At 39.7% G+C, this 27,952-nt stretch overlaps 1 protein-coding gene across 7 annotated transcripts in view; it reads left to right on the forward strand.

Moving 5' to 3' along the window:
* Positions 1–27,952, forward strand: part of STAU2 (staufen double-stranded RNA binding protein 2) — a 174,203-nt gene that overhangs the window by 22,828 nt on the left and 123,423 nt on the right. For all 7 annotated transcript variants that reach the window (XM_087751507.1, XM_087751473.1, XM_087751517.1 and 4 more), the window contains 2 exons: positions 2,207–2,366; positions 4,639–4,774. In XM_087751507.1, coding sequence (XP_087607633.1) covers positions 2,207–2,366; positions 4,639–4,774 — 296 coding nt within the window. The remainder of the gene's footprint in view (positions 1–2,206; positions 2,367–4,638; positions 4,775–27,952) is intronic.

Genomic DNA, 27,952 nt, shown 5'->3' on the forward strand with positions numbered 1-27,952 from the left:
GACAAATTTAAAAGAAACAGAGGCAAAAGAAAGTGGATAGTGGTACAGAGAAGAAGGAAAGGGGTAAGGGACATAGCACTTCAAAAGGCCGGGAAGGAGGCAAGAAAGTTCTACATGCAGAAAAAGTAAGGAGGAAAGAACTGCCAGAGCTAAGGGAGACTGACCTTACGAACACAGCGGAGTGAAAACAAGCACAAAGCGCAGTGGCCTTTGCATTTCCACTCTCTAGCCATCAGGTAAATTAGGTTGGATGTAAGGAATACAAACTTCTCAGAAAGATGGTGAGAAATGCCTCTCAGTCCATAGCAGAACTGTCAGCTCTGGTCTTGCAGAACTTCAGTTCTTCATTGGCTGCTCCAGATTTTGGTTTTAGGAAGTTTGATTCCTTTAATTAAATTCCCACCTACTACTGTGTGTGGTTTTTTGCAGGAGTTTTTTTGTCAGATGGGCTAAGTGAGAAGGTTAGAGCTCTGGCTATAGAAGTTTACTGACCAAGCCCTTTCTTATTTTAAATTCCTGTTTATTGCTGTAAGCACTAAGAGGAGAGTTATAGGTAGATAAGTAGCCATTACTCATCATATTTTTCTTGAAATTCAAGACTGTTCTCCTCCTATAAAAATACTACACTGATACTTTCTTGCAAAATATAAAATATATAAAGTCCAGATCCAGAAATCAAATTTCAGTTCTTTTAGTAATAAGGATGTATGTTTGTAGATAATTTATATAATTATGGGTATTTAGCTCTAATACCCAGCTTAGCTTTCAGATAGGGGTAGGGTTTGACAGAGTGCAAAATTAAGAGACTATTTCTCTCCCCCATTGTCTGTGAGGAAATTGTCACAAGTGCTGTGGAAAAAATGGTGATAGGCACTGTGATACGGGGACTTGCACTGTGCTGCTGAAAATTACAGTAGGCCAAAACTGAAGCCTGTAATTAAGACACAAGTATGAATTTATAGCATTCAGTTCATATGCACTGTGTGCATGTGTGTAGGGCTGAGTTGGGAGGCACATACATACTTGTGTTCGAATGCTTGTTTGCAAGTACATGCTAAATGAAAATATATGTAAAGGCAAATTTAAAGGTTGCCCATCATGCCCATCTCTAGATACCTGGTCCTGGATCTAGCACGTTTAAATGATTTTAAAAATTGTAGAGCAAATAACTATCAAAATGAAAATTTTACTTTATATACTGCTCACACTAATATGTAGATTTCTTTATGTTGCCTCAAGCAAGTCAGTCTGTTTTCTGAGGCAGGTATATCTTAGTTTACTGTGTGTATCTGACTCTTAAATCCTGCCTTATATGTATGGAATTGATATGGAAAAGACATTGAGTTCTTACCCTTTCTCCTCTCGTTCTTAGATGCTTAAATGTAAACAAAACATGTACGTATTATACAGAAGATAGAGTCTATCTAATATCTTAAATATGCATTGAGTTTTATCTTCACGACTTGCACAGCGTAGATACTGCTTGAAATAATCCTTTATTGCAGATTTTAAAATATATATGGTTTTTATCAGTAGTCCATTTCTGAACTCTGAATTTTTACAGTTCCTGTCTTCACTATAGAGTCCGCATTAAAGAACTTCAGTTTCATTCAACAAGATAATACTTCTTTTCTTTCTTACTTTATATTTTTGAACGTATTTGAGTTGTGACTCTGCCCTAAAATATACATTATTTTCAGAAATCAGGTTGTGTGGGAAATTCTTTCACTGGGTAAAACTATTTGGGCCAAATTCTCCGCTGCCTCAAAGAGTGTGCAGTCGTTTATATCCATTCAGAATTATTACAAACTTACTTTTTTTTCCTAGTAGCATTCTTTACCTGTTTTCTACAGGTAAAGTGACTAAACGTGTTCAAATGTGTGAAGAAATGTGGTCTTAACTGACCTGTATATAGTCTTCCAAGAGCAGAGGATCAGTTTGCAGTTGTTATTACTTGGTTTAAATATTATTCTGTTCTTTTATAGTTGACATTAACATTACACTACTTTACTTTGTCATTTGAAAGGCCAAATGTTGCCCACTGATACGGACTCACTGATCTCTCTAAGAACCAGATGTGTTATCTGGGAGTTGAATATAATGAAAAGAGAGCATGGTTTCTCTTCAGCCCTGGAAGTTTTTATACAGATTGGTCTAATCCACAGTGATAATCTTGCCAGTGTTTACCTCTTCTTTGTCTTTGAAGATGTTCACAGTGCAGCTGACTCTCGGAGAACAGACCTGGGAAGCTGAAGGAAGCAGTATTAAAAAGGCCCAACACGCTGCGGCTAGCAAAGCGTTGAATGAAACTACCCTTCCCAAACCAACGCCTAGACCACCCAAAAATAATGTTAACAATAATCCAGGTATGACATTTTCCTCTGTGAAATAAATCTTGTTGAATTGTTGGAATATTATGCCACTAATTAAGTTAACCGAGATATCAGTTAAGTTGGATGATGAGAATCAACATAGCTGTCTTATAGGTACACTAGTATAATGAAGAACCTGTAAGGAGTTTGCACAGGAGAATTTTCAATGCCCATACCTAAAATGGTTGAGCTGTAAGTGAATATGATTGTTTAGATAAGGCTCAGATGTACACAAAGTGGTTGTACACGATCAACAGTAGACAGATGGGACAAAACCACATTGAACTGACCATTATTACCATCGTAAAACATTTTTTCTGAAGAGTTATTTTAGCTAATTTTCTGATGAAAGAGCCAAATTTTACTTAGTCCAATCCTGTGAAATTGCATCTGTGGTGTAAATAAAAGGTCAGGCTTTGGCATGAGAACTTTGACAGATAATCCCTGCATAGTAGGTTTTCCTTCATAGCAACCTGTGCTTTCAAAAAGCTTTCACATGGCTTTAGAAACTGTTGTTTGGACAATAGAAAGAATGTATATTGGTGTCTTGAATCCTTCATTTTGAGGCGTTACCTGTGAGTTGCCTTCTATGCATGCAACACCTTTTGAGGTACATATCTCAGCCACATGCTCAGTGATCCATTCTGTCTTGTTCGATAAAATAAATAAAATGTTCCTAACTTTATTTCACATTAATATAAAAGAGAGCAAATGGTGAAAAAGTAATCTTTTCCTTTTTTTTTCTTTTTTTACATTCCTTTTCCCCCTGCCTTTTTCCCCTTTTCTTCCCTTTTTATTTCCCTCTGCTGCCCCTTGCCCTTTTAAAAAAAACCTTCTTCAGCCAGTTTCTTAAAATGGGGTAATTTTGCAGTTAATCTTCTCTATGTTGGAAGAAAAGCAGGAGTAAGTTTCCTGTAGAGCTTGTGAGTATTATCCTGAGCATTAGCCATTAAGGATTGGTTGAGAGTGATGCAATAGTATTCTCTTGCTCCTTTGGAGATCAATACATTGCTTCTCTAGACCCAGGGCACTGGTTTTGCCCTGTGTCCTCTGCAGTCACTGTGACTGTTTAGAAAGCAGGAGGCTCACACCTCTATAAAAAGAGATCCTGGGTTTAATTCTTAACATTGCAGATCATCACTCAGCTTCTAGATTTTTTTTTTTTGGCTTTGAGCATATTCTTAAAGGGAAAAGCTGATAACAAAAGAAATAGGCTTTAAGAGAACTCATTAAAAAATTTTATCACTTAACACTGTAATTTTTCCCTAAGAAGGGTGAATTGTATATGCACAGGTATCTTCTCATCAAAATGACATTTTGCATTTTTATTATATAGTTGAATTCATAGTCATTTCTTGCTCTGGAAAATATCAAAATTGTTGTTGATTGAAGTTTTTGAATAAGTATTGCATAAAAATCATTTGGCATATAAAGCCTCAATGACAGACTGGCAAATTCATCATAGCTGTTTTAAGGTTAGATTCATTTGAACCTCTTAAGAAAATATTTTGAGAAAATATTAACTCATTTTTATTGGAATGATTGGAATGAATTTACATTTAGGTCATTTAGGATTTTCTTAAAACAGCGCAAGTGAGGAATACTGTAGCCGAACATTTTATTTAAAAAAAAAAAAAAAAAAAAAGAAGTCACAATGTAGTTTTTTATTTGGCATTTTGGAGACCATGCAAGTGGGCAAGTGCTGGCTGCTTTCTATTTTTGTATTCTGTCACCAGTAGATGGCTGTAGTGACATTGATTTCCAGTAGTTTTCAGTTTGTTAGATCATTAATTTTTAGTCATAGTCTGAAGTTTTCAAGTCTTGCAAATAATACATTTTTTCTAACTTGTAAGATTAGCAAATGACTGCAGTAATGCTTATTACTGCTTGCTTATTTCAATCCTCTTTGCTCTACTTGTGGTTTTATTTAATGGCATTCAGTGGGAAGCGACATTATTCTTTTATCTTTGTAGTTTCAGAAAGTGTCATAATGTATTCTAAGCACTTTGGAAAGATGAATAACCAGCTTGATTATGGCACTGACTTTCTCATTCATATGTGAAGATTAATCTGTTGTAACTGCATAGAGAATGCATCTATATTACCGTCTTTTAGAGAAACTGAAATGTCATTGTAGTTGCTTCTTTTTTAATTTAAGAGCAAAAAAAATATCATGCAGATCTCTCTTTGCTGCTTATCTCAGTCCTGCTTGTGTGTTTTGCAGTATTTGTGATTTAAGTGCCTGACATGTATTTGTTTTTTGCAGGCAGTATAACTCCAACAGTGGAACTGAATGGTCTGGCTATGAAAAGAGGAGAGCCTGCCATCTACAGGCCATTAGATCCAAAGCCAATTCCCAATTATAGAGCAAATTATAATTTCCGGGGCATGTACAATCAGAGGTTTGTACTTTTTCTATTATTTGATGGTTTTTATCCTTTGCTTATCAATGTGTTCTAAATCTTTATGAACTTCGTAGGTTATTTCAGAATAAAATAAAACTCAGATTTTTACTAAGGAAAGTCTATGCAGCCTTATTTAGAAACACACATAATCTCCTTCTGAAAGAAGACAGGTGCCCTAAGCATGTCAAAAGGAATAAAGACATGTAACCCAACTGTTTCTATATTTTTAATATGCATACTGGAGTTACAGTCTACAGCCATGGCAATGAGGAGGCAGAGCATTAACTTCAGAGAGAGGTTTTGCTTTTCTTTGCTCTTATTTTGTGTCATGTGATTAGAATCTGTCTCATTAAAAATGAAGCACTCTTTTCTTAGAAATTGGATATAAAACTAAGAGGGCTGCATTTTGAAAATTGGCCTGAAACCATTCTCAGGTTTCTATTTTTTTAATCATTTGGCCTGGTCAGCTATCTCAGTTCCTTATTCCTTGGTTAAGAAAAGGAATGGTTTGTGTTTGGTTAAGTGTTTGGTTAAGAAAAATCCTTTATTTCACAGTTTAGAAACCTATATTCAGAGCCCTCCATCAATGCTGTCCTTACTGTAGTAAGTTGGAGTAATCGTTGAGAAGAAGGTATTCAAAATTTTGTTTTTAAACTATCAAATTCTTAAAGATTAGAAAATTTTAAAATTTAAGTGGGTGGAGCAGTTTTCTTAACTGACCGTGCAAATACTTTATTCTTCAATATGTTCTAAATTTTTGAAACATCTTCATCTTTGGTATTTGTACAGTTTTAGTACAGATAGGAAAAACTGCCCTGGCTCACCCTGAATTAAATGTAATTTGTATCTAATGCAACAATCTGAGAGAAACTTAAGGTAATATATGTATTTGCAATCCCCCAAACTTCTTTCTCTGAGATAGGTTTTCTTCCCATTTTCCCTTATTTTTCTGCAGAGGAACTATGTTAGATCAGGTCTTTTGGAGCTCCAAAAGTGATGCCAAGTGTAGTCTGTAAAATAAGACAAAAACAAAACAGGTCAGGAATTTCTAGTGGCATGTTTTATCACTGAAAAATGTTGTCTTTCTTATAAAGGTTTGCTTAATGGATTTCCTATTAATTTTTATGCATCTCATAATCATCAAAAAGAACGAGGTTATGAACTCTGAAGAATTATTTTGGTTCAAAATTACTCTCTTATTAGAAATTGAATTTACAGCAATGTTTAAAAATTAAGGAGTTTGAAATGAAAATGCAGCATTTCAGAATTGTCTAAGGAAAATATTTCAGTTGACTTAATCTTATTTTACTTTTTCCCAGATTTTTAAATCATGATAAATTTTGGGTTTTAACATTTCATTCTGATTTTTTTTTAATAGAAACAATACCTAGAACTATAAAAGACAAACAAACAAAAATAACCTGGAAGAAAACTCTTTTATTACTCTACAGAACAGTGCCTGATTATTGTATTACTTGTGTTGTATTTCTACTCACTGCTGACCTGTCAGTCACTGCTTACATATGTCATGGTTTAAAAAGCTAACTATGGTGCCTGAAATGAGTTTTGTTAATATTTAGAAATCCTACATTTATTTGAATTGCTTTTACAATGAGATTAGTTTGACTAACAGATAGAAAAGCTAGGCTGAAAAAGATGCAAGCTAGTAAAAAACATAAAATGGGGAATTCTGGAATCTGAACTTAGTTACTGAAATATATTTGTGGAAGCAGAACCCTGAAACACATACCAGTTGCTAACTTTTAAGGTTTTATTTATTTTCATAGAAAATGATTGGTATGTCTAGTGCAATCTTTAAGTTTGCTTCTTTGGGCACTATCTTTCATGGGAACCGTGTTCCCATGTTAGGGTAAAATGGTACATGAGCTTTGTTTCGCTGGGCGCATTAGGTAGCCAAGGGCATTTGATTTTTCTGATCACAGAGCAAACAGGCAGGGTGGGACAGAAGGCCAGAATCTCTGCTTACCTGCTTCACTGTGCTTTTTTGAGTGCAGCTGCCCACACAGCGTGGCTAATAATACTGTGGCTAGTAAACTGATAAATAACTAAAACTAAGTAGTAAATAACTAGATCTGCCTGTCTATCTGCATAAACATATACCCCCAGTTCATATACCAGCTCACACACAAATACCAAAGTAAAGAGCAAACAGCACAATGATGCCATATAGTACTGTTTTGGGACTACTCCTGAGTTGGAAATAATTGTTCATCACCTTGTTTTGCATTGGGAGGTGCTGGTCCATTATGATCCCAGTAAGAAAGGCACTTAGACTCTGTAAGGTATCATTTAAAATGCTATTTATTAGAGCTGACGGTATAAGAAGAGAATAGCGCAGGTAATCTTCCACACCTTTAGATGCTGGGAGCCCCAAGCAGTGTAGCATCGAACAGGATGGCGACCCATGCGCAGCATGCCACGCAGACCTCGGCCGCAGCAGAGATCCTCCCCTTCTCAGTCATTCACGCTCTTACAGGATTTTCTGTCAAGGAAACAACTCTCATTGCTGTAGTCGAAGCAGGAATGATGTTGACACGAGAACTTCTTGCTGCGCTGTTAGATAAAGGCAAGGCCACATAGGTGGTACCAAGGGGGAGCTGCCCCTGGGCCCCTCTCTTGCAGCGAGTCTGTCCTGCGGCGAGGGATTTGTGCAGCACAGCCCCATCCTGCAAGCCACGCTGGGCAGTGGCCCTGCAGCACCGCACCAACGCGGGCTGGCTACAGCGTGGGTCGCTGGCTCCTTGATGTGCTGCGCCCTGCCTGTCGGGATCGCCGTGCATCTCCTACCCACCCTCACCGGGGCAAGTCTGGAGACAGATTCTGGATCTGTTATAACAGCGAGCAAAGTCTCAAATACGAAGCACATGCTGTGGTACTGTATTGTGTTCCCATGGTATGTTAAGTTACATTTATTATCTCCTACTGCCATGCTGTATTTAGCATTCGCTTGCTCGTTGTTAGCAGTTGGGTAGTAGAATAGAAGAGTTGTTGGAGTTCCAAGTAAATGCAGACCATATAGACTTTTAAAAAATAAGATCTGAAAAATAATGTAGGTAATATGCTGTAATCAGTATTTTTCATTTTAATCACTTTTTGACTGTAGATTATTATCTGTTATTAAAACAGATACAAAATATGCTAAGTAAGTTGGAAGCTGTTTTTGTCTTTTATACTGTGACTAAATTCCCTTTACTGATCTCTGTTTAAAAAAATGTACTTTTTGAATAGGTTAAGATACAGATTAAGATTAGGAGATTGTGTTAGGGAACTTGGATTTTGGCAAGATGAGTGACTTGAAGAAAAAAGTATCAGGTTCATCCCAGGGCATAACTTTAGACCAGTTAAGTCTAGTGTTTCAAGTGGCACAAAAGATCCTTTTCAGTAACTCATGGAAATGTGGTCTAAGAGCTGCTATTTGTATGCAAAGTTGAGGGCTAGCTTCCATGTCAGGCTAAGATGATTTATGCTGAGGTGGCAGTGATTCCTCCTCCTTCCTTTGTCCCCAGACTTTGTGTCCCTGTGAGTTTCCTGGCTCCAGCACTGGGAGTTGAGCTGCTCAGAAGTGAATCAGTTTGTCAGGGGAGGGAAAGGGAGAAGTTACTCCTAGACTTAAAACTGTCCTTAAACACCTCCTCGCCTAGTCACACAGGAGCTTGTGCCCTCACCGGAGAGGGAGCAGGAATGTGTGTTTGGAAGTTAAGGGCAGCTCAGGTTGATTTAAGCATGTGAAGAACTACACTTTCGCATGCAGCATGGCATATTTATATGGGCAGTCAGTAGCACAGAGCATGTTGAAACAGGTTTACATGCAAGATGCAAAGATCCATTTGCAAGGTCTGTGGCTGATGGCGTAAATTGATACTGAAGGTGAAAGTTACTTTCATGGAAAAAAGGAAAGAGGATGAGTGAGAGGAAAAAAAGAGAAAGGGGAAAGTTTTCCTAGTGGCCAGCTTGGAAGGGAAGTGGTGGGGGTCTCCCAGATGAGCATCTTCCTCTGGGTGTCCTTTCCTATGCAGCAAGGGTTCCCCATAACACTTTCCCATAGTAATTCTGTGGTTTTCATCAGGACCTGCTCAAGCTCCCTGCTGCTTGTTCTAGCTTATGATGCTGACAGTGCTGCATCAGGGCAGGTGTTGAACACTGGCTGCTTATTGAGCTTTGTGCATGCATGTTATTGGGCTCTGTAATGTATACCAAAAGTTACTGCCAATGGATAGGAAAAGCGCAGAGGAGAGAAGGGCTACGGTACACTATAGATACAACACTGTCAACGTATTGGTATTTGCAGGTGAAGGGCCTTGATAATAACAGCAAGGGAAGAATACAGCTAGAGAAACTGGAAAATGCTGGCCAGGCGACTTAGGTGAAGAGTTACAGAGCTGCAAGTGGAAGGCAGGCTACAGAATTGCAAATGCAAAACTCTTAGCAAGGCAGAGGGTAAGGCATTTAAGGCAGTGTCTAACACCGGGGTAAGGTGTTAGCCTTTTCAGTCTCTTCCTGTGCTAAGTTAGGAAGTGCGGGGCAAATCTGCTCCCCTCTTAGGGGTAGTTAAGTAGATAAAATACAGTCCAGCTTGGGAGTGGATGAGGTATGGATGTATTAACCTGGCTCTTCAGTCAAGCTAGTGAATGCAATACTCGCTAGATTGTTAACAGCATTGGGTCATTGCCATTACACTGCATCTCGACCTGAGCTGATAAAGTCTGCGTGATGCTGAGCTGAATCATGTGAAGTTATCAGCTTAGGGCTCTGGAAGGTTGGGTATCTGTATACTGCAGTTCATTTCACAACAGAGATAAGAACTTCAAACTTTTTTCATCTCATTCTGATGAGACAGCTTGGGAGTCCTTTCTGGATTTTCTTTATTCAAGTAAAATCCACGCAAGTTTGATACTAGGAAGCTTGATGCCCTTTGATAAGGCAGAGCTTTTAAAAAAGCTGTCAACCCTGAATTCAGCCATGTTAGGCAACTTTTTATTTCACAAAGGTTTCTATATTACTAACAGAAATTGTAATAAAGGAAAAAAACTGTTTTGGCACTCAAAATTTATCAGTTGTATACTACCTGTTTAAAGCTTCACAAGTTGGAGTATCGAGCGATTTTGCAACGAAGGCACGTGAGGACCTTTCAGTTCAAACAATATACATTACAGAGAAGCTAAAAATGGTGAATGTTGCATTTTGTATGCCTTCTTTTATCTAAGAGCCTTGCAAACTGACTCTGGGAAAGGAGGTGCTGATGCTTTCAGGGACTGTTCGCCAACTGATTTAGGTTGCGCGATTGTCAGCACACCATTTGGCACCATTCAGTAGAACTGGCACGCTACTCAGAAGAGGCCAAGCCTTGAAACGGCGCGTCAGGTTTGAGAAATATTGGCAGAGCTGAGGATGAAACATATGCATACTACTCATATCTGTAGCCAATGCTAGAACCCGTACTCCCTCGCGTCCCTGAGTATGCAGTTGGCTTAAACTATGTAAAAAAAAAATTAAAACCATAGATATTAAAATTAGAGCAATTAAACAATGAAACAAGATACCGGTTCTGACTACAGGGTCACCCAGCTTGCCTTGTCACCATTGAATGCTGGTTTGTTTTATTATAAGTTACTTTTTCTTCAATTAGAATTGAAGAGAGTCATTCCTGAAGTTTAATTGTCCTGCAGTATTTTCAATTATAGAATGTCTGTAAGTGACAAAACAGAAACGATATCTTACAGACTTACCTAAACTAAATGTTTTCAGCCAAGAAATAAAACTACTAGAAACTGAACAGCAGCTTTTGATGTTTTAGTATGGAAGTAGTGTTAAAGAGAACACAAAACTCAACCCTTGTTTTTTGGAAGAATTCAGAAGTTATTTGCTTATTATATAAAATTCCTTAAAATGTGTCTCACCACAATCTAGAGAGCTTGAAACACCTTTATTAAAAAAAAAAAAAAAAAAGCTTTCAAAATTAAAAACACTTGTGAAGTATAGGAACAATGAAAATACAAAAAAATGACAAGCTAAAGAATGGAAACAAAGTAATTAGAGCAGTTTCTTGCTTGGTTTTGAGGAATTTGGATGGTGTGATAGTTCTATAAGCATGTCACGCAAAGTGGTAGCATCCCTGGGATAAACTACAGCTTCTGTGCACTTTGACAGCTTCTGCTGTACTGAGCCTTCATGTTAATTTTCTATATGGTTACTTCTTCCTGCATATGTATTGTATATTACAGACTAAGGAAAAGACTTATCACCTTTCTCCTTAGTGCATGGGGAAAAGTGGACAGACCATTCCCCCTTTTCTTTTTCTTCACAGCCCAGTCATTCTGAGTGCATATTTCTTTGATGTTAGTGAATGCTTCTTTACAGTGCTGTTTGCAAGACCAAACTGAGAGAAATAAAGAAGCAGCATATTCTTGCCTCTTCTGGAGCGAGCCAAGCTGCCTGACCACAAAGCACAGGGCATCACCCTCCGTGGGCAGGTAGTTCCTACCTACCGGAAAGGTAGCTCCTCTGCTGGGTACTGAGTTGCTGAATGGGACTATTTGCTTAGGCTTAGTTGTCCCTGAAATTATGTATATTGGCCCCATGGACGAGTGCCCTAAATACTGAATCAGCACTTTAAAAATGAGGTATAGTAAAAGGAAGTTTGAGGACCGGTCTTTGGCCAACTACATCTGCAACTGCTAGCTTCATAGCAGACTAACATGTTCTCTAATCTAATGACTGAAAAGAGAATAGACTGTTGTGATTATTGGATAAATTACTAAAATTGTCAGATCAGATTAATAAAAGATTGTATGGTGAAAGAATGGAATAAAATGAAAAGTTTGTTTCTTCTATGAATGCTGAGTTAAAGATTAAACATGTGCATCAAAGGGAACAGATTTGAGGCTAGTGTTATTTGACATGAGTGCTTAGCAATGCAATCTAGATCCTCACCCAACTTCACTTGTTTCACAAAAGTTACATAGTCCTATGGGGACAAAAAAGGAAAATCTAGCCAGAACAGCTGTAGAAGCCAAATTTTGAAGTGAGTGGGTTGCACTGCAGGAGACAATGTAAAATCTGTTCAGACTATTTCCAGAAGTACACCTACAGTTATACAATCCAGTTACCTAATTTACAGAAAGAGAATGAAGTCTGAAATTCTCCTGACTTTTAGAAGTCCTACACTGCCTGAGCACCCTGTTTACCTTCTAGCAGGAGACCTCTCTCTGCATGGAGGGCCTCATCCATTTGAGGCACGAATAGTCCAGTGCATAATGTAAAGGGCTGTTGGAACTGAAAGACATTGATCTAGTATTGATTAGATCAGCCAGTAGCCTGGAAAAGGTAAAGTGCGGATTATTCCATGGAGTCTTTTCATGACTCCAGGCACGTGATTAGCCTATTATCTGTTGCTGAATTCCAGTTACTGAGGCTTTCTGTTGAGGCTTGCTGCAACAGAGGAGGATTTTATGTACAGCTGTGTAGAAAGCAGATTTTTTTTCCCAAGCATATGTATTGTGGCAGATGTGAGGACACTAAGTTTGCCTAAACATAGGCCTCTAGTGCCACTTGAGACATTGTAGGGTCTTTGAGACATCCACATGGTGGATTTGGCAGAAGACCTAGAGGAGACCTTTACTAGAGTGGCAGCTGAAGGCCAGGCAAGACACTCTAGAGCATTTCAAATGGCCCTGCATAGCTAAGTTTAGGCAATTGAAGGAATCCCTAAAAGCGGGGTTCAGTCATCATACCATTTCATATAATCCAGCAGGACTCCCGCTATTTGTGGGAAACTTGTGCTTTTCATGGATCAGTGCTGTGTCACATCATGCAGATGTCTTAGGTACACGACTGTATCTCAAATGGTACTGTGTGCTTGTGTTTAGGCAGCTAGATGCTGTTCTTTAGAGTGCTGGTGGGATTCAGATCCAAGCTCAATGCCTCTCAAATAGTCTCTGCCTGCACACTAGAAACACAGTCTCCCATTATAACCAGTGGAAGGTCTAGTCAGAGCAGTCACTAGTCTAGAATGCTGTTTGTCGTGCCATAAACTAGGGTGTCTACATTTTGTATGAATCTCTCCAGAACTTCACTGTAATAGCAACTTAGTTTCTACACATTAACTAAATACCTGAATTTAGGCATCTGAACCTAGAGCTGAACCCTACTCTGAGAAATAATCTTAAGAATGTTGATTTGTAATAATTTTATGAGTGCTATAGTGGGAGTTAGCTGACTGTTGAAGTGGAAGGATTGGAAAAAGATAAAAATCTCTCCCCAGAGAGAACAGGGAGAGAAAACTGCTGTTTACAAACAGAGAAGGCCTGGTGGGTGATGTGGTGGTCTGTGACTGTGACCATGAAATGATAGTTTTCAGTTCTTGGAGAAGTAAGGAAGGGGGTCAGCAAAACCACTACCCTGAACTTTAGAAGGGCAGACTTTGGATTGTTTAGGAGTCTGGTTAACAGAGTCCCTTGGGAGGCAGTCCTGAAGGGCAAAGGAGTCCAGGAAGGCTGGACGTTATTGAAGGAGGAAATCTTAAAGGCGCAAGTGCGGGATGTCCCCATGTGCCGTAAGTCGAGCAGGCGGGGGAGAAGACCGGCCTGGCTGAAGAGGGAGCTTTGGCTAGAACTCAGGAAAAAAAAAGGAGAGCCTACCGCCTTTGGAAGAAGGGGCAGGTGACTCAGGAGGACTACAAGGATGTTGTGAGGTTATGCAGGGAGAAGATCAGAAAGGCAAAGGCCCAGCTGGAACATAAACTGGCCATCGCCGTTAAAGATAACAAAAACTGTCTTTACAAATATATCAGCGACAAAAAGAGGGCCAGGGAGAATCTCCCTCCTTTGTTGGATGCAGAGGGAAACATTGCCACAAAGGATGAGGAGAAGGCTGAGGTAATTAAAGCCTTCTTTGCCTCAGTCTTTAATAGTCAGACTGGTCATCCTCGGGGTTTTCAGGCCCCTGAGCTGGGAGATGGAGATAGGATGCAGAATGAAGCCCCAGTTGTTGAAGAGGTGGCAGTCACCAACCTGCTCCTCCACCTGGATGCTCACAAGTCTATGGGGCCAGACGGGATCCACCCGAGGATACTGAGAGAGCTGGCAGAGGAGCTTGCCAAGCCACTTTCCATCATTTATGAACAGTCCTGGTCAACCGGGGAGGTCCCAGATGACTGGAGGTTAGCAAATGTAACACCCATCTACAAGGAGGGTTGGAAGGAGGATCCGGGGAACTACAGGCCTGTCAGCCTGACCTCGGTGCCAGGGAAGGTCATGGAACAGATCATCTTGAATGCCATCACACGGCATGTGCAGGACAACCGGGGGATCAGGCTCAGCCAGCATGGGTTGATGAAAGGGAAGTCCTGTTTCACTAACCTGGTCTCCTTCTATGATAAGGTGACCCGCTTAGTGGATGAGGGGAAGGCTGTGGATGTTGTCTAATTGGACTTTAGTGAGGACTTGGACACTGTTTCCCACATCATTCTCCTGGAAAAGCTGGCTGCTTGCAGCTTGGATAAGTGCACTCTGTGCTGGGTTAAAAACTGGCTGGATGGCCGAGCCCAGAGAGTGGTGGTGAATGGAGTCAAATTCAGTTGGTGGCTGGTCACGAGTGCTGTTCCCCAGGGCTCAGTGTTGGGGCCAGTTCTGTTTCATATCTTTATCAATGATCTGGATGAGGGGATCAAGTGCACCCTCAGTAAGTTTGCAGATGACACCAAGCTGGGTGGAAGTGTTGATCTGCTGGAGGGTAGGAAGGCCCTACAGAGAGGAACCTGGACAGGCTGGATCATTGCGCCAGGGCCAGCTGTATGAGATTCAACAAGGCTAAGTGCCAGATCCTGCACTTGGGTCACAACAACCCCATGCAACGCTACAGGCTTGGGCAAGAGTGGCTGGAGAGCTGCCTGGTGGAAAAGGACCCGGGGGTGTTGGTTGACAGCTGCCTGAACGTGAGCCAGCAGTGTGCTCAGGTGGCCAAGAGGGCCAATGGCATCCTGGCTTGTATCAGGAATAGTGTGGCCAGCATGACCAGGGAGGTGATAGTGCCCCTGTACTCGGCTCTGGTGAGGCTGCACCTTGAGTACTGTGTTCAGTTTTGGGCCCCTCACTACAAGAAGGGCATTGAGGTGCTGGGGTGTGTCCAGAGGAGGGCAACAAAGTTGGTGAAGGGTCTAGAGCACAAGTCTTCTGAGGAGCGGCTGAAGGAACTGGGGTTGTTTAGCCTGGAGAAGAGGAGGCTCAGGGGAGACCTTATTGCTCTCTACAACTACCTGAAAGGAGTTTGTAGTGAGGTGGGGGTCGATCTCTTCTCCCTAGTAACAAGCAACAGGACAAGAGGAAACAGCCTCAAACTGCGCCAGGGGAAGTTTAGGTTGGATATTAGGAAAAACTTCTTCACTGAAAGGGTAGTCAAGCATTGGAACAGGCTGCCCAGGAAAGTGGTTGAGTTTCCATCCCTGGAGGTATTTCAAAGATGGGTATACGTGGTGCTTGAGGACCTGGTTTAGTGGTGGACTTGGCAGTGCTAGGTTAACGGCTGGACTTGATGATCTTAAGGGTCTTTTCCAACCTTAACGATTCTATGATTCTAGAAAAGTATCAGAAGAAAAAATGCTTTAGGGACATATCTGGGTAATAACTGTTCTAAGGAGAGGCAGGCATGCAAATACTGAAATGCTTTTGAGTGAACAAAGTAGTATTTTGCTGCGAAGAGCTGTTAGGCTGTGGACACCAGTGCCCTGGCTCCCCAGGTGAAGTGGACCCTCAGTTCTGAAGCCTGTTGCATTAAGCTGAGTTAGCCACAGGAGAATAAACCCTGTGGTCAGGAGAAGTGTGGGGTGACACTGGGATTTTTACCTTGCTAGAGTTGTTGGCTTCAGACTACAGCCATCGGGTATAACACTCGTCTCCTGAAAAGGCGAGAAGGAGTTGGAGATGTTTTGGCTGCATTTCCAGTCACCGTTGCAAAGTTTTGTCCATCAAATTTGCATGTTATGGATTAAGAGGTGTGATGATAAAGATGTTTACTGACTGACTTTGCAAAAACTCTTTTCTGCATTCCTGGCCCTCCTCCCAACCTTTTGGACAAATGGACAAACACTCTTTTGGAAGAAATTTTAAAAACTACTTGGAAATAGAAATTAAGAGTTTGGTTAGAATAGGTTGTATTTCCTTAAAAACATTGTAATTTCATTCTGAACAACACATACGGGTTTCAGAGAGTTAAAATTTAGGGAAAGAAAGAATAGTCCTAAGAGTAATGCAAGTGGTTGTTCAGATTAGCAGTTTAATTGTTCAGCTGGAAATGGCTGATGTAGACCATTAGATGGCAGCATGAATTTGTGTTTTGGTGCAAGAATTTCACAGCAGAAGCACTCTTTCAAAAGTTGCCTTTCTCCATTCTGAAGCTTTTCATGACTTTAAAATGTCGTAATTCCAGCATAAAACAATTAAAACCAGGTTTGCTACAATGTGTAGCAAAGTTTTCTTTGCTTCAAGTTTTTTTCTCCTATAATGATTGAGGCTGTAATGGAATAACTTCAGTGTCATTTTCCCTTTTTTATGTAAATCTAGTGTGAGTAAAAGGTGCCAGTTTGTCAGCAGTGAAAATTGAAGTGTATGGTTTGTCCACACAAAGACAGCAAGAATTCTGCATTTCACCATATTATTTCATTCTCAGGCTTAACCTAAAGACAGTTCCTTAAAGATAAGGCTGCAACTCGGCCACCAAACCTGCAGTCTGTTCATACTAATGAAGCTTTCTGGTGATTTGAACGTCTGTTCACTTGGAAGGCATTGAGATTGCCAGCTGATAACTGATTCAGTTTTGTACATTACCAGTTGAGATGAGATTCAGATCGTATCTTAAAGCAAAGTCTTGTACATCACACTGCTATTACCCTGCTAGTGTATCAACATTACAGGGTAATAATCCACTCACAGACTTTTAAATGAATTCTTTGTGTTCATCTTCTGCATGCTACATTTCACTTCCCCTGGCCTGTTTTTTCCCACTCATTGCCTGCCTCCCACACAGACATATTGTTATAAGGAAAGTGTTGAGTACAGCTGTGCTAGGATTTTTCTTTGCTAGTATTTGTTTCTAGGAAAGGAAAAGGGAGAAAGTCAGTCCATTTCCTGTTGGTTTAAAACAGCAGAAACATCTGTTTGTCTTAAGATAGTTTTCCCAAAAGAACAGTGGCAAGGGAGCTTGCAGGTGATGAGCTTTGCCATTGCCAGTAGCTATCAGTTTAGACAATAGTGATTAGTATGGTTGGCTTAAAAAAATAAAAAAATTCCTAAAACGACAGAGGATATTTATTCCTGCAATGAAATTTTTGACAGCTAATGTTTAATTTCTACGGTGTTTTAAATCACAAAAATACATGGAGTATCTGGGATCAGAGAGCCCAGATCCTGCTGCGGAATCTACAGACTCCATTAAATTCTGTTCGAAAGCGATTTTTCTGCAGTCCACTCACCCTGTTATGGTGAAGTTCCACAGTGCTCACAAAATGGTGTTATGTGATGTGTCCTGGCAGAGCATGCATGTAATCCTTCTGGCAAATGCATCCTATTGCTACCATCCACTGCCTTAATGGGTGCGTTCAACCTGTCAGGGATCAATAAAATATATACTCTCAAGTATATTTACAATATTACATTGTCAGCTGTTAAAATAATGTTATGTAGACTAAAAATCAAGCTGACAGAATATGAAGCAAACTTTGTGGGTAGTATTCCCAGTACAGTGTCTCTTCGTTCTCCAAATCTATGCACTCACCTGGTATCACTAAAATCTTTTTAGCCTTAGCTGTAGAACTTTAGATGCTTCATCACTCTTCATGGCTAAAATGTGGGACATAAGACATGACATTTTGCACCATTGCATTCTTCTAAACTATCTTCACTCAAGATTAAGTAGTTTTGTCAATGACCTCTTGGCCCTATTTACAGAGGAGCTCCTGAATCCCAATGCCCTGTTCTTCTCTTAATTAATATTTTTCGTTGTTTCCATTCAGGACAATAGTGAGGTCCTCAAACCACTTGCTTTCCTACTCTGTCTGGTAAGAGGACTGCCCCTGTCCTTTTGTGGTCCTGGGCTCACATTTTGGTGTTTCTCCCGAAGCTTCCATCTATGGGACAAGGTTTTGGTAGATTCTTTTCTTTGGGTTTTCAACTTCCTCAGGTCTTTCTCTGCTCTAGAGAAGGTACATTTGGCCCCAGATCTGAGTCTCCAAGTTTCAGCCATGACTGTTCTTGTTCTCACGTAGGCTGAAAAGCATAAAGAGGTGAAATACACATCCTCGTCATCTTTGGTTGCCTAATGTCTGTCGACATTGCCCCAACACCTTGTGAATCTCTTCATTCTGTTGGCTTTGCAACTTGCTGGGTGTCCCCCATCCCTTCCTCTAGACCTGATTGTTTTAAGGTAGCTTTACTTTCAGAATACAGACAGAAGAGTAACGTTGTTGGTATGTATAAAAATAAGCACTGATTCAGAACACTGTTCCAGGAGCAGGAACATTTTGGGTGTGTTTCTTTTTTCCACAGTTGGCTTTTTATTCACCCTTATCTTTTTCCTGTACTTCTGCTGAACTGTGGTTATTTCAGTTGAGATACCTGTGAGATACTGGGTTCAATGGAACCAAGGCTAGTTGGTCTCCCTTCATGTTATGGCCTTTCTGCTGTGTCCAGAACCTGAACATTGGTTACCAGTAAATACGTTGTCTGATTGCTTTTTTTGTAATGACACAGGTGAACTGTTGTTACAGCTCAAATGTTAGTTTTAGAGGCTGTCATAATTTTCCTGAGGGAAGCAAGCAAAAAGAAGGTTAATTTATGACAGATTATAACTCAGTAAGGTCTGACTGGAATTGTACTCTCTCCTAGTCCAAGGTCTTTGTCCCTTTTGAACTGAAAGTTCTGCCACAGGTTAAGGAAGTTTTAAATCTTCTCAAGAAAGGTTTTCAAGATTCTTTTATGATACGATATTTGGAGTCTGAATGCAGAACTTCTTGCCAGCAACCACTGTGTTGTAGTTTATCTTCAGGTCTTGTCTACAGTAGTGATTTTGGTGGTTGCTTGTGTTCTGTGAAAGAAAGTACAGTTAACATCCCTTCTGAAATGCTAACTATCAGGATCTTTGGAAGATCTGCTTGTCTTTTTAGGAACTTTTTAAAGAGAAATGCCAGTTTAAATTGGTTATTGTCACAGAAAGGATAGCTGCACTCACAGCATCAGGTACTTCGGCACCATGATTTGTTTGGATGATTTGTTTCACTGAAATAGGGCTGAATCCCCCAGTGTTGTGATCAAAAGGGAAATCATCTCTGGGAAAAAAACCAACAACAACAAACAACTCTCAGCTTTGAAACTCTTTTCCATAACAAAAGAGGAGAAAGTGGAGTCTAACCACCTTACTGATTTAGATTCAAGTCTGGCATTAGTGTCAGCAAAACAGAAATGGAATTCTTCAGGGGGTGACCATCAGCAGCTGAGCCTTAGTTCAGTTAAGGTGATCTCTATACTGACCTTGTTTACTAAGTCAAAGGTCATAATAACCATTTTGGATACACATATGACCAACAGTCCTTGGTATCTCTATCCTCCAAGTCTTTTTTGGAGTCCCTGCTTTCTAGAATACAATTCCACACCATTTTATAAACATTTCCTATGTTTCCTACCTTTTAGCAAGTCTGCAACCTTATGTTTTAGTATATTGACCAAACATGATCTAACTTTTTTTCCGTATGAATATTCAGTACTAAATTGCATTCGGTGGACCAACTGAGGCAAGTCACTGTGCGTAGGTGATGGCTACTACTGCACCCTCATTGCATCACTTATACGTTTTTATCAGCAATGAATTTATATTTACTTGTCAGTCGTTGGTATAAATTCATTATGCCCATTAAAGTTTGAGAATTGAAAGAGTATTATGTCTGCTATTCATGAATAAGCTTCCCTAGGAAATACTGCTCTTTTTATGCTTTTAAGTAGAAATCAAAGCACTGAAAGACTTCCACCACTCATCTCTTTGTTTTCCTACCTTTTTGCCTCTTCCAAACTTCACTGTGATTGATTAACAGACCTCTTCCCTTCCCCTCCCAGGTGTAGACAAAGCTTCCTTCGTAGGCCATCCACGTTGTTTTCAGCATGCTGGTAGGATCAGTGCCGGGCAACACAGATTCCCGCCCTTTCCAACTGACCAAGCTCTCTCTATCTCACATTTCATTTCTTTGCAAGTCTGATGGCACAGGTGGGAAGATTTCTGGACAGAAGCTGTAGCTGGCCATGATAGTACATTTTCAGAGGATGCAGAGACGATAACTAGCGAGGTAGGAGAGTGTGCATCCTCAGTTAACTGCACTCAGCTGCTCAGAGGAGACTTGTTAAGCCAGAATTAAGTGTGGTTTTTCAGTTTGTTCTTACCTTCAATCCTTTAATTGTTAAGTTTAAAATGATGGGTTAAATTTTTTACTCAGGATAATGCAATTTATGTCTGTATGATTACATTCCTCCAAGTGGGAACAGATTGTAGCCCAATATACACTAGTTATTTCAATTTAAGTTGATTTGGATGGTGAGAATCACTCTGTGAGCTTTCTTGGGCCTTCTTCCTGTGTGGACTTTTAGGTTAATTAATTTCTATGAAGTCCTAGGCCTGAGATGATATTGTTAGTAACATTTTTATTAGCATTATATTACCAGTATAAACATATGATAAAATTAAATGAGCGAGGTACTTCATTTTCTCATTTGCTTAGTCTCTAGACTGGCAAGTGACATGATTTTTTTTGACATGAGTTTCTTATGTAGAAAGAAAATATTGTAGTCAGATATGCAACATTGTTTATGTTCTTTTACTGTAATGGGTATTTGGACAGCATTCTCAGTAACCACTCTGCATGCTTGTAAAGATTAGTGAGTAATACAGTTCATGGGAAATTTTATGAGCTGAAGTAGATAAGAGTTTGAGATGTTTGTCTTCTGGATATCTGCTTTAACCTCTAAGTATACAGTGTACATCACAGCTTCATTATGTTTTCCCTTTTATTCTTATTGTACTTGTTTTTATGTCACGGAAAAGAACATTTTCTTTTTCTCTGTATTTATCTTTTCCTCCCCCCAGCCCCCATCTTCATTTCAGCATTGTTCACTTGACATTTTCCAATGCCGTAAACTCTGGAGGCAGTATTCTTGTTATGTTCTTACATTATTTATGCTATTTTTGCTGTCAAGGATAACTTGGAAGTTGTGTTGACCATTTTCATTACTTAGTTATTCGGTTGATAGATAAAAATACTTCTTCAGAAGCACATAGCATTTTGTTCTGTGCTCTCTTCTTATTTTGGTTGTTATTTTTCACTTGTTTTTTCTACTTCAGTCTCCAGTGTACAGTACTTTGGAAGGTTCATCTCATGATCCTTTTTTTCCCTAGTTTTTTTCCTTTTACTACTTCTTAGCCTTTTTCTTTTTTTCCTCTCATATGTCTTGCACTAGTTTTTCTTTGTTTTAAAAAACGGTATTTGGTCTGGTTTTGAGACCCTTCTGGCACATTGAAAAGTGCTTCTTCTAGAGAGCAATAAAAGTGGAAGCAGAGATCTGAACTTACTGTGCATGGAAGCATCTCTCTATAACTAGTGCTACATAGCTGGCTCAGTATGTTTGCTGTATTACTTGTTAGCTTAATCTGTGACTGTTAAAGTATTTAACTTACAAAGTCTGTAGCTTTCTGTTGGTTTCTTCTAATTACTTTTGATGAGCAAGTGGTTTTTACTTGTCAATGTACATATTTACTGCAAATGGTAAACAAAGTAGTGGAATGTGCAGAGTAAATATTGAAATATTTATTTCAGTCAAATGTCTGTATTGAGCAACTTGTAATTCAGAGATACAGTGATATGGCAATATTATCATCTTGTCATCACAAATTCTCCTGGGAATATTCCACATTAGATAATGTTATGTTAAACTGAATCCCCCTCCCTTTTGTTTTTTACTCAGGAATGTTTCGATACTGTGATTGTGAAAACATGAGTCAATTTTTTTCATTAAGTTAGTCATGCTGCTTGAAGGAACGGCATAGTCTCTAGCCCAGGAAAAGAAGAAGAAGAAGAAGAAAAAAAAAAGGGACTCATCATTAACTTCATGAAATATTCACAGACTCAGCACAAAGTTTAAAAGAAAGTATAAATAAAGACATGGAAGTAAAAAAGGATAAAACTCAACACAAAGTTACTGTATACTAAAGGTAGATTGTGTCTGACTAATGTGTTAAGCTTGTATGTTATGTGTTAACTCATTTTTTAGCTAAAGAGAGTAAAGTAAGCCTTATGTTTGTGGGATTCAGTTAAGCATTTTCTAGCATTAGATAAGGATACTTTTCATTGAAGTGAAGGAGATGGGGATTTGTATAAGAAATGCAAGGTGGGAAAGGAGAAGAAAAATAATCAGCCGTATTGGAGGAAGATTATTAAGTGTAGTTCTTCCAGTTCTAGAATCAACCTTTCTAACGATTTTTGTTAAAGGTGTTTGCACAAAAAGTAGGAAAATGTTCATGGGATGTAGAAGGCATCATCGCTACACGGGAAGATCAAGATATGCAGGAAGAGTTGGATGATCATGAGGACTGACACATTAGAAATGGGATGAGACTAGACTTTCCAGTATAAAATGTAAGATTAAGACCACAGGCACTAGTAGTACTAACTCTATTGTCACCTGCGTGTTATTCAGTTGGAAATCACAGAACAGGATTGTAGTCTAATATTATTAATTATTTGCAAGGTAAACTAAGATAAACTGATGTGATTGAACCAGAGGAGAGGCAAATGTGATTTTTAAGACGTGTTGAGCAAGATATATCTGGCAAAGATATATAAATATTGCTGTTATACAGAACACTGTTAGCCTTTCATATGGTATATTGTCTACCATTCTTGACTCTTATATTTAAGAACAGGAGCAAGTATAGGGAAGGGCTGTGAAGGATTATCAGGATAGTGGGTAGCCTTTTATACAGAAGACTTCTGAAATACCTTGACTTGTTCCCTTGCAAAACAAAGGCTGAGAGGGAATGGGAAAGCTCTCCGTGGAGGGTAAACATAGCAAAAAAGTAAATGAGCTATATAAACTAAAGGATAGTACTGACACAAAAAAAAATATAAAAGTGTAGCTAAGCTGAACATCAGGAGATTGCTAAGTATCAACTCAGCTTCTAGATCATCCTCCCAGCAGAACTGGAAGCAAATAATCTAATTGGTTTTCTAATAGACCTTAACAGATAAAGAGGAGTACACCATGCAGTTGCCTGCAACTCGTGGATCTTGACTGTTTAATGCAGGCTTTGCTTACATTCTTACGTTTGAAATAGAGAAGGTTTGGGGTTTCTATGTCTTAAAATGGCAAACATCTTTATTAGGTTTTCTCATTATTTTTAAGAAAATTAACAGTTGCTTTTGAATCTCTTTCTGTTAATATGTTTCCATCACATGATTATTCTTTACAATTCTTACACAGTCTATTAAACATTCTGTTGCGGAGCGGGTTTCTAAAACTAGGTCAAAATTGGTTTCATAAACTTATCACAACAAATATTATATATAGAAAGAATAATGAATCATCCAGAATTAATTACATGTGTTTTAAAGTCTTAAAGATTCGGATTATAGTTTAAAACCATCTTTCGAATGAAAGATAATCTGGGGCAAGTATACATGCTTATTTGGTTTTTTAAATCTTGTCTGTGTAGCTGAGGGGAGGTCAACATTAGGAAAAGGGAGAACAGTAATAGGCTATATAAATAAATCAGCTGAATAGAAATTTCAGAAAAGTAACTTTCCATCTAATAAGGGATGTGTTTGGTTAAAGTGATACATAGTGCCTTGTCCTACTCGCTTCAAATTAAGAATGTTTTTGGAGGATGTGGAGGTAATCTAAAGAGGACAGCCAGACTGATTCAGGGATAATGGACTGTAGTTCTCCAAAGGAGTACTTGGAAAAGAGAGCCTCTTTGTTCTCAGGTGTTGTTGTGGACCTGCTGAAAGAACCAGAAGGTGGACTGTATGAAGACAAACGTGGCTATACTGCATGTTTCCTTCTTCAAAACATAGAACTCACATCTGTAAGAAATGCACGTGGCTAATGGACTGCTTAGAAAAACAGGGCATGGCCAGGGAACAGCTGCACTAAGCAACTTGCTCCCCTAGAGAAATTTCAAATGTTACGGAGAAAAAATTGTTCACAGCGAACGCTGTTTTCTACTCCCCTGCACAGTCCGTGGCTCTCTATCCTTCCCTCGCAAAGTACACAGCATTTGCCTGGTTAAGCAGTGTCAGCAGGGCTGCCAGGCTGATTGAGTTGGCATGAAAAAGGAGCCAGAGGGAAAAAGTGCAGAGAATGACTCTTTCAGCATGGAGCTGGCATGTGAAGAATGACTTTCCTGTACCATGCTGTATCTCGTATTTTAGTGGCCCTCATCTTGGCCAAAATGGTCCATGTTCCTCTTCACTTTGCAATATGAAATGGGAATAGGGTAATACTTCCTATAACACTTGTGTAGTGGGGAAGTAATTAGGTTTATTTATTCTTTTTTACATAGGTGAAGAATACATTGGCCATTAGAATTTAGACAAAACCTCACTGGAGTTTTTAAGAGTGAAAAGGAGGCTAAATCTAAACAAACTTCCTGGTTTCCTTGAGTTGCAGCTCGCACTTGTTTTTTTCCCCCTTCTAAGAATAAAGTAACAGTATTTATCAGAAACGTTTATGCCATTGAGGAATCCAGAGAAATGCAGGAAATGCAGTTTGAGCACATAATGTATGTACTAATGCTTTATTTGTCTTTGTGTGTGTGGATTTGATGGCCAAAAAGGAAGAGGCCCCAAGGGCTCCTTAGTATGCAATTAATATTTTGGCTAGAAAAACAGCAGATTGTTTCAGTATGCTTACATGTTATGACATCATATTCCAGTAAAATTATAATGAACAGAATTTTTGTTTGTCTCTGTGGCAAACCAAAATGAGTTTTCTAATTGTCAACAGACCTTGGTGATTTATTTAATTATAGTGGCGCCCGCTCACACCAACTTAGTTAAGGTCTGTCAGCATTTCTGTTATGAACCCCTATTTTTAGGGGTTTATAACTAGTTGTAAATATTTGCTCGTTGCTGAAACTTGGCATTCAAGGTCACAGTCATAGAGCAAATATCCTTTTTCAGGTTGACTATTCTAAAGTGATACCAATGGCATTAGCTAAAAAGTAGATTTCTGATGCTATGAAACTTAGAGGGAATAAAGAGAACCTGCTTTCCAGATCTCTTATTTGAGGGATGATCTTAAGAATCTCAAATGTCCAGAAGAGCCAGATGAAAACTAACCAGTCACATATAACCTATTAAAACAAGTTGCTAAAGTATTATCCTTTATAATGTTTTGTTTGTATTTTTTTTTCTTCCAATTGAATGTATCATTTCACACATCCTTTTGTTGTCTTCTAGTCTTGTAATCTTTTGTCATTTGGCTGTGTCTGTCAGCTTATGTTCTGAGAAGTGTGCCAGTATCGCCAGTATCACCTGCGAATCTTTTATACATAAGAATTTTCTCTAAAGGAAAATCCTAACTGTTGTAGCCACCATGTAGAATGCAGGGAGATGCATATTCTTTAAATGTAGGTAGTTTTAAAACTTTCAGAAACCTAACAAGTCTGGATGTGAAACTTTGCTATTGGAAATCCTGATTGTTTCAGTTGTGTAGCTGAACAGAGCAACAGAGGGCTAAGGAGTGTAGAATTGATGTTTAGGTATTCATGTGATGGAAAATATTGTGCTGGTATGTTATTGCATAATAATCAGCAAATTCTGTATAAATATTCCCAAGATTGTTAATGTTTTCAGTCCTTTTTAGTGACTCAAATGTAATATATTGGGAAGGTTTGTTAATGATCAGTGGCAGATGTGATATCTTATCTTTGCATGGGGTTGTTCCTTACATGAGTGTGCATCTTCAGGATGCAGAATCATTCCATATTAAAACTCAGTTTAATCATTGCACTGAACTTTTGGATTGTAATATTATGATTAGTTTTAAGGCTTTTGTTAATACAGTCTCTGTCCTCACCACCGAAAAAAGGAGGATGATTTGTTTCTATTTGACACGCTCCATGTTGTAGAGAAGCCAGTATCCTCACAGATTTAGTCCATTTTCTGAGGATTTCAGGTGCTCCTTTGTACTTTCCTGGCAATGTTCATATTATCAGTGCTCTGTTAACTCTGCTTGAGGCCAAGCAGAGCAAGAAAAGTTTAATCAAAACCATGTAAAAGCCTAATCATTCTGCTAATGCCAAAGAGCTGCATGAGGCTCTAGAGCCACAGGCTGAATATCATTTTTCCATATTATCACATAAATAGCTCCCTAAACACTCTTTAAAAGAAAAGGTTGGGAGGGGTTAGGGAAAAGAGAGGGCCAGTTGTAGGATCTGAGTTTATAAAGTGGATTAAGGTTCATGTGCTTTCCTCCTTTGCATGTAACGGGGAGAAAGGTAGGGCTAGTAACTCAACAAGAAACAGGAACTTCTGAGGGATGTTGTATTTTCCCTAAATCTAGGTAGCTGCTAACACCACTACCACATTTCTTGTTATTTAAAGAGGATTGTGAAGTAATGAGGTGGGATGCGCTATCAAGGTGCCTACTGCTTTTGCATGACAGAGCTTATCCTGTGCTAAGCTGCAGTTAACAGAGACAGCCAACAGATGCAGCGGTTTCCAGGCTCTAGTTCTAGATCTGAGAACAACTTCTGGGTGGAGGATTCCTGGGAACTCTTTGAGGAACTTGAGGCTGCCTGTTGCTGCAGGGAAAGGACAGCTACAGGAGGCTGTGGCTTCTAGCAAGCTCTAGCAGCTGCCAACAAGCTCTGTCAGCTACCCCTGATCAAAAGCTGCATTGAGCTTTTCTTTCAGCTGTCTCCTGATTAGAGAGAGTCAAGCTCCCTTTCCGCAGGTACTAGGGAGAAGCCCAGTGCAGGGCCTAGAGCACTTCTCCCAGAGACAGCCGGCAGATGCAACAGTTTGCACAGCAATTCACACAGAAGGGAGACAGAAACTCTGCTGAGGAGAGTGTGTGTGTTCTCAGGAGTGGTGGTAATGCACCACATGGTGCAGTTCCTAGCACATCAGGTACATCAGAGACCTCGAGTCAGATCTAGCTCCAGCGGGAAGATACAGTTCTCCAGACCTTCAGCTGCAGGGAGTGCTGGAAGCTGGGATGGGGAGACAGTGGTCTTGTCTGCAGGAGGTGTGCACTGTCAGAGGATCTGTATTACCAAGTAAAGGAGATGCAGGAAGATGTCAGCCAACTGTGCTGACATCCCTAGAGCTGATGAGTAAGAGATCAATTTGATCTTCTCTGAGACCCTGCAGATACAGGAGCCTGAGCCCCCAACCATACCAAAGGAGGATCAGGAAGAATCAGTGCTTATTGGGCTGGGAAATAGGGAGTTCTGTGATGGCAAAGGCTGGAAGCTTGTAACTTTTGGCACCAGGAGGAAGGTTTCTGCTCCACCTGCAGATCTGCAACTACAGGTTCAGTGCCATGGCATCAGATGAGGGCCTGGGAGCTCTTGAAGCATCCAATCCAGCCAAGCCCAAGTCCTGCAGCAGCACCAGAAGGAAGCAGCAACTAATAATATTGGGCGACTTCCTACTGCAGGGGATGGAGACCACCATCTGTGAACCTGACCTGCTGTGCAGGGAAGTTTGCTTCTCACTGAGGGCTTGGATTGGGACATTGTGGAGAGACTGCCAAGGGTCATCTCTTCCTCAGACTACTACCTACTGCTGCTCTTCATTGTGGGTGCCAATGATACTGCAAGGGGACACGTGGAGCATAACAAGCATGACTACAGAGATTTTATTTTTACAACTGTGGCACGCTCCTTGAGGATCAATGCTTGAAAGAGGCAGGATCCACCTGGCCAAGTAGGGCAAGCATCTTTATCAACAGATTGGCCAATCTGGTCATGAGAGCTTTAAAATGATGGAGAGTGGAGTTGACCTATAATCAAGTGAGGAAGTGATGGGCCAATTTAGTAAACAAAGACTTAAGAGTGATGTTGACAGGAGAGACCCTAAAACCAACAAAACAAGGCTGAAGGGGTCCCACCCCAAGTGTA

Source organism: Nipponia nippon, unplaced genomic scaffold (assembly GCF_047370975.1).
Source record: "Nipponia nippon isolate SJK-2023a ecotype South Korea unplaced genomic scaffold, ASM4737097v1 scaffold_1, whole genome shotgun sequence".
Classification (NCBI taxonomy): Eukaryota; Metazoa; Chordata; class Aves; order Pelecaniformes; family Threskiornithidae; genus Nipponia; species Nipponia nippon.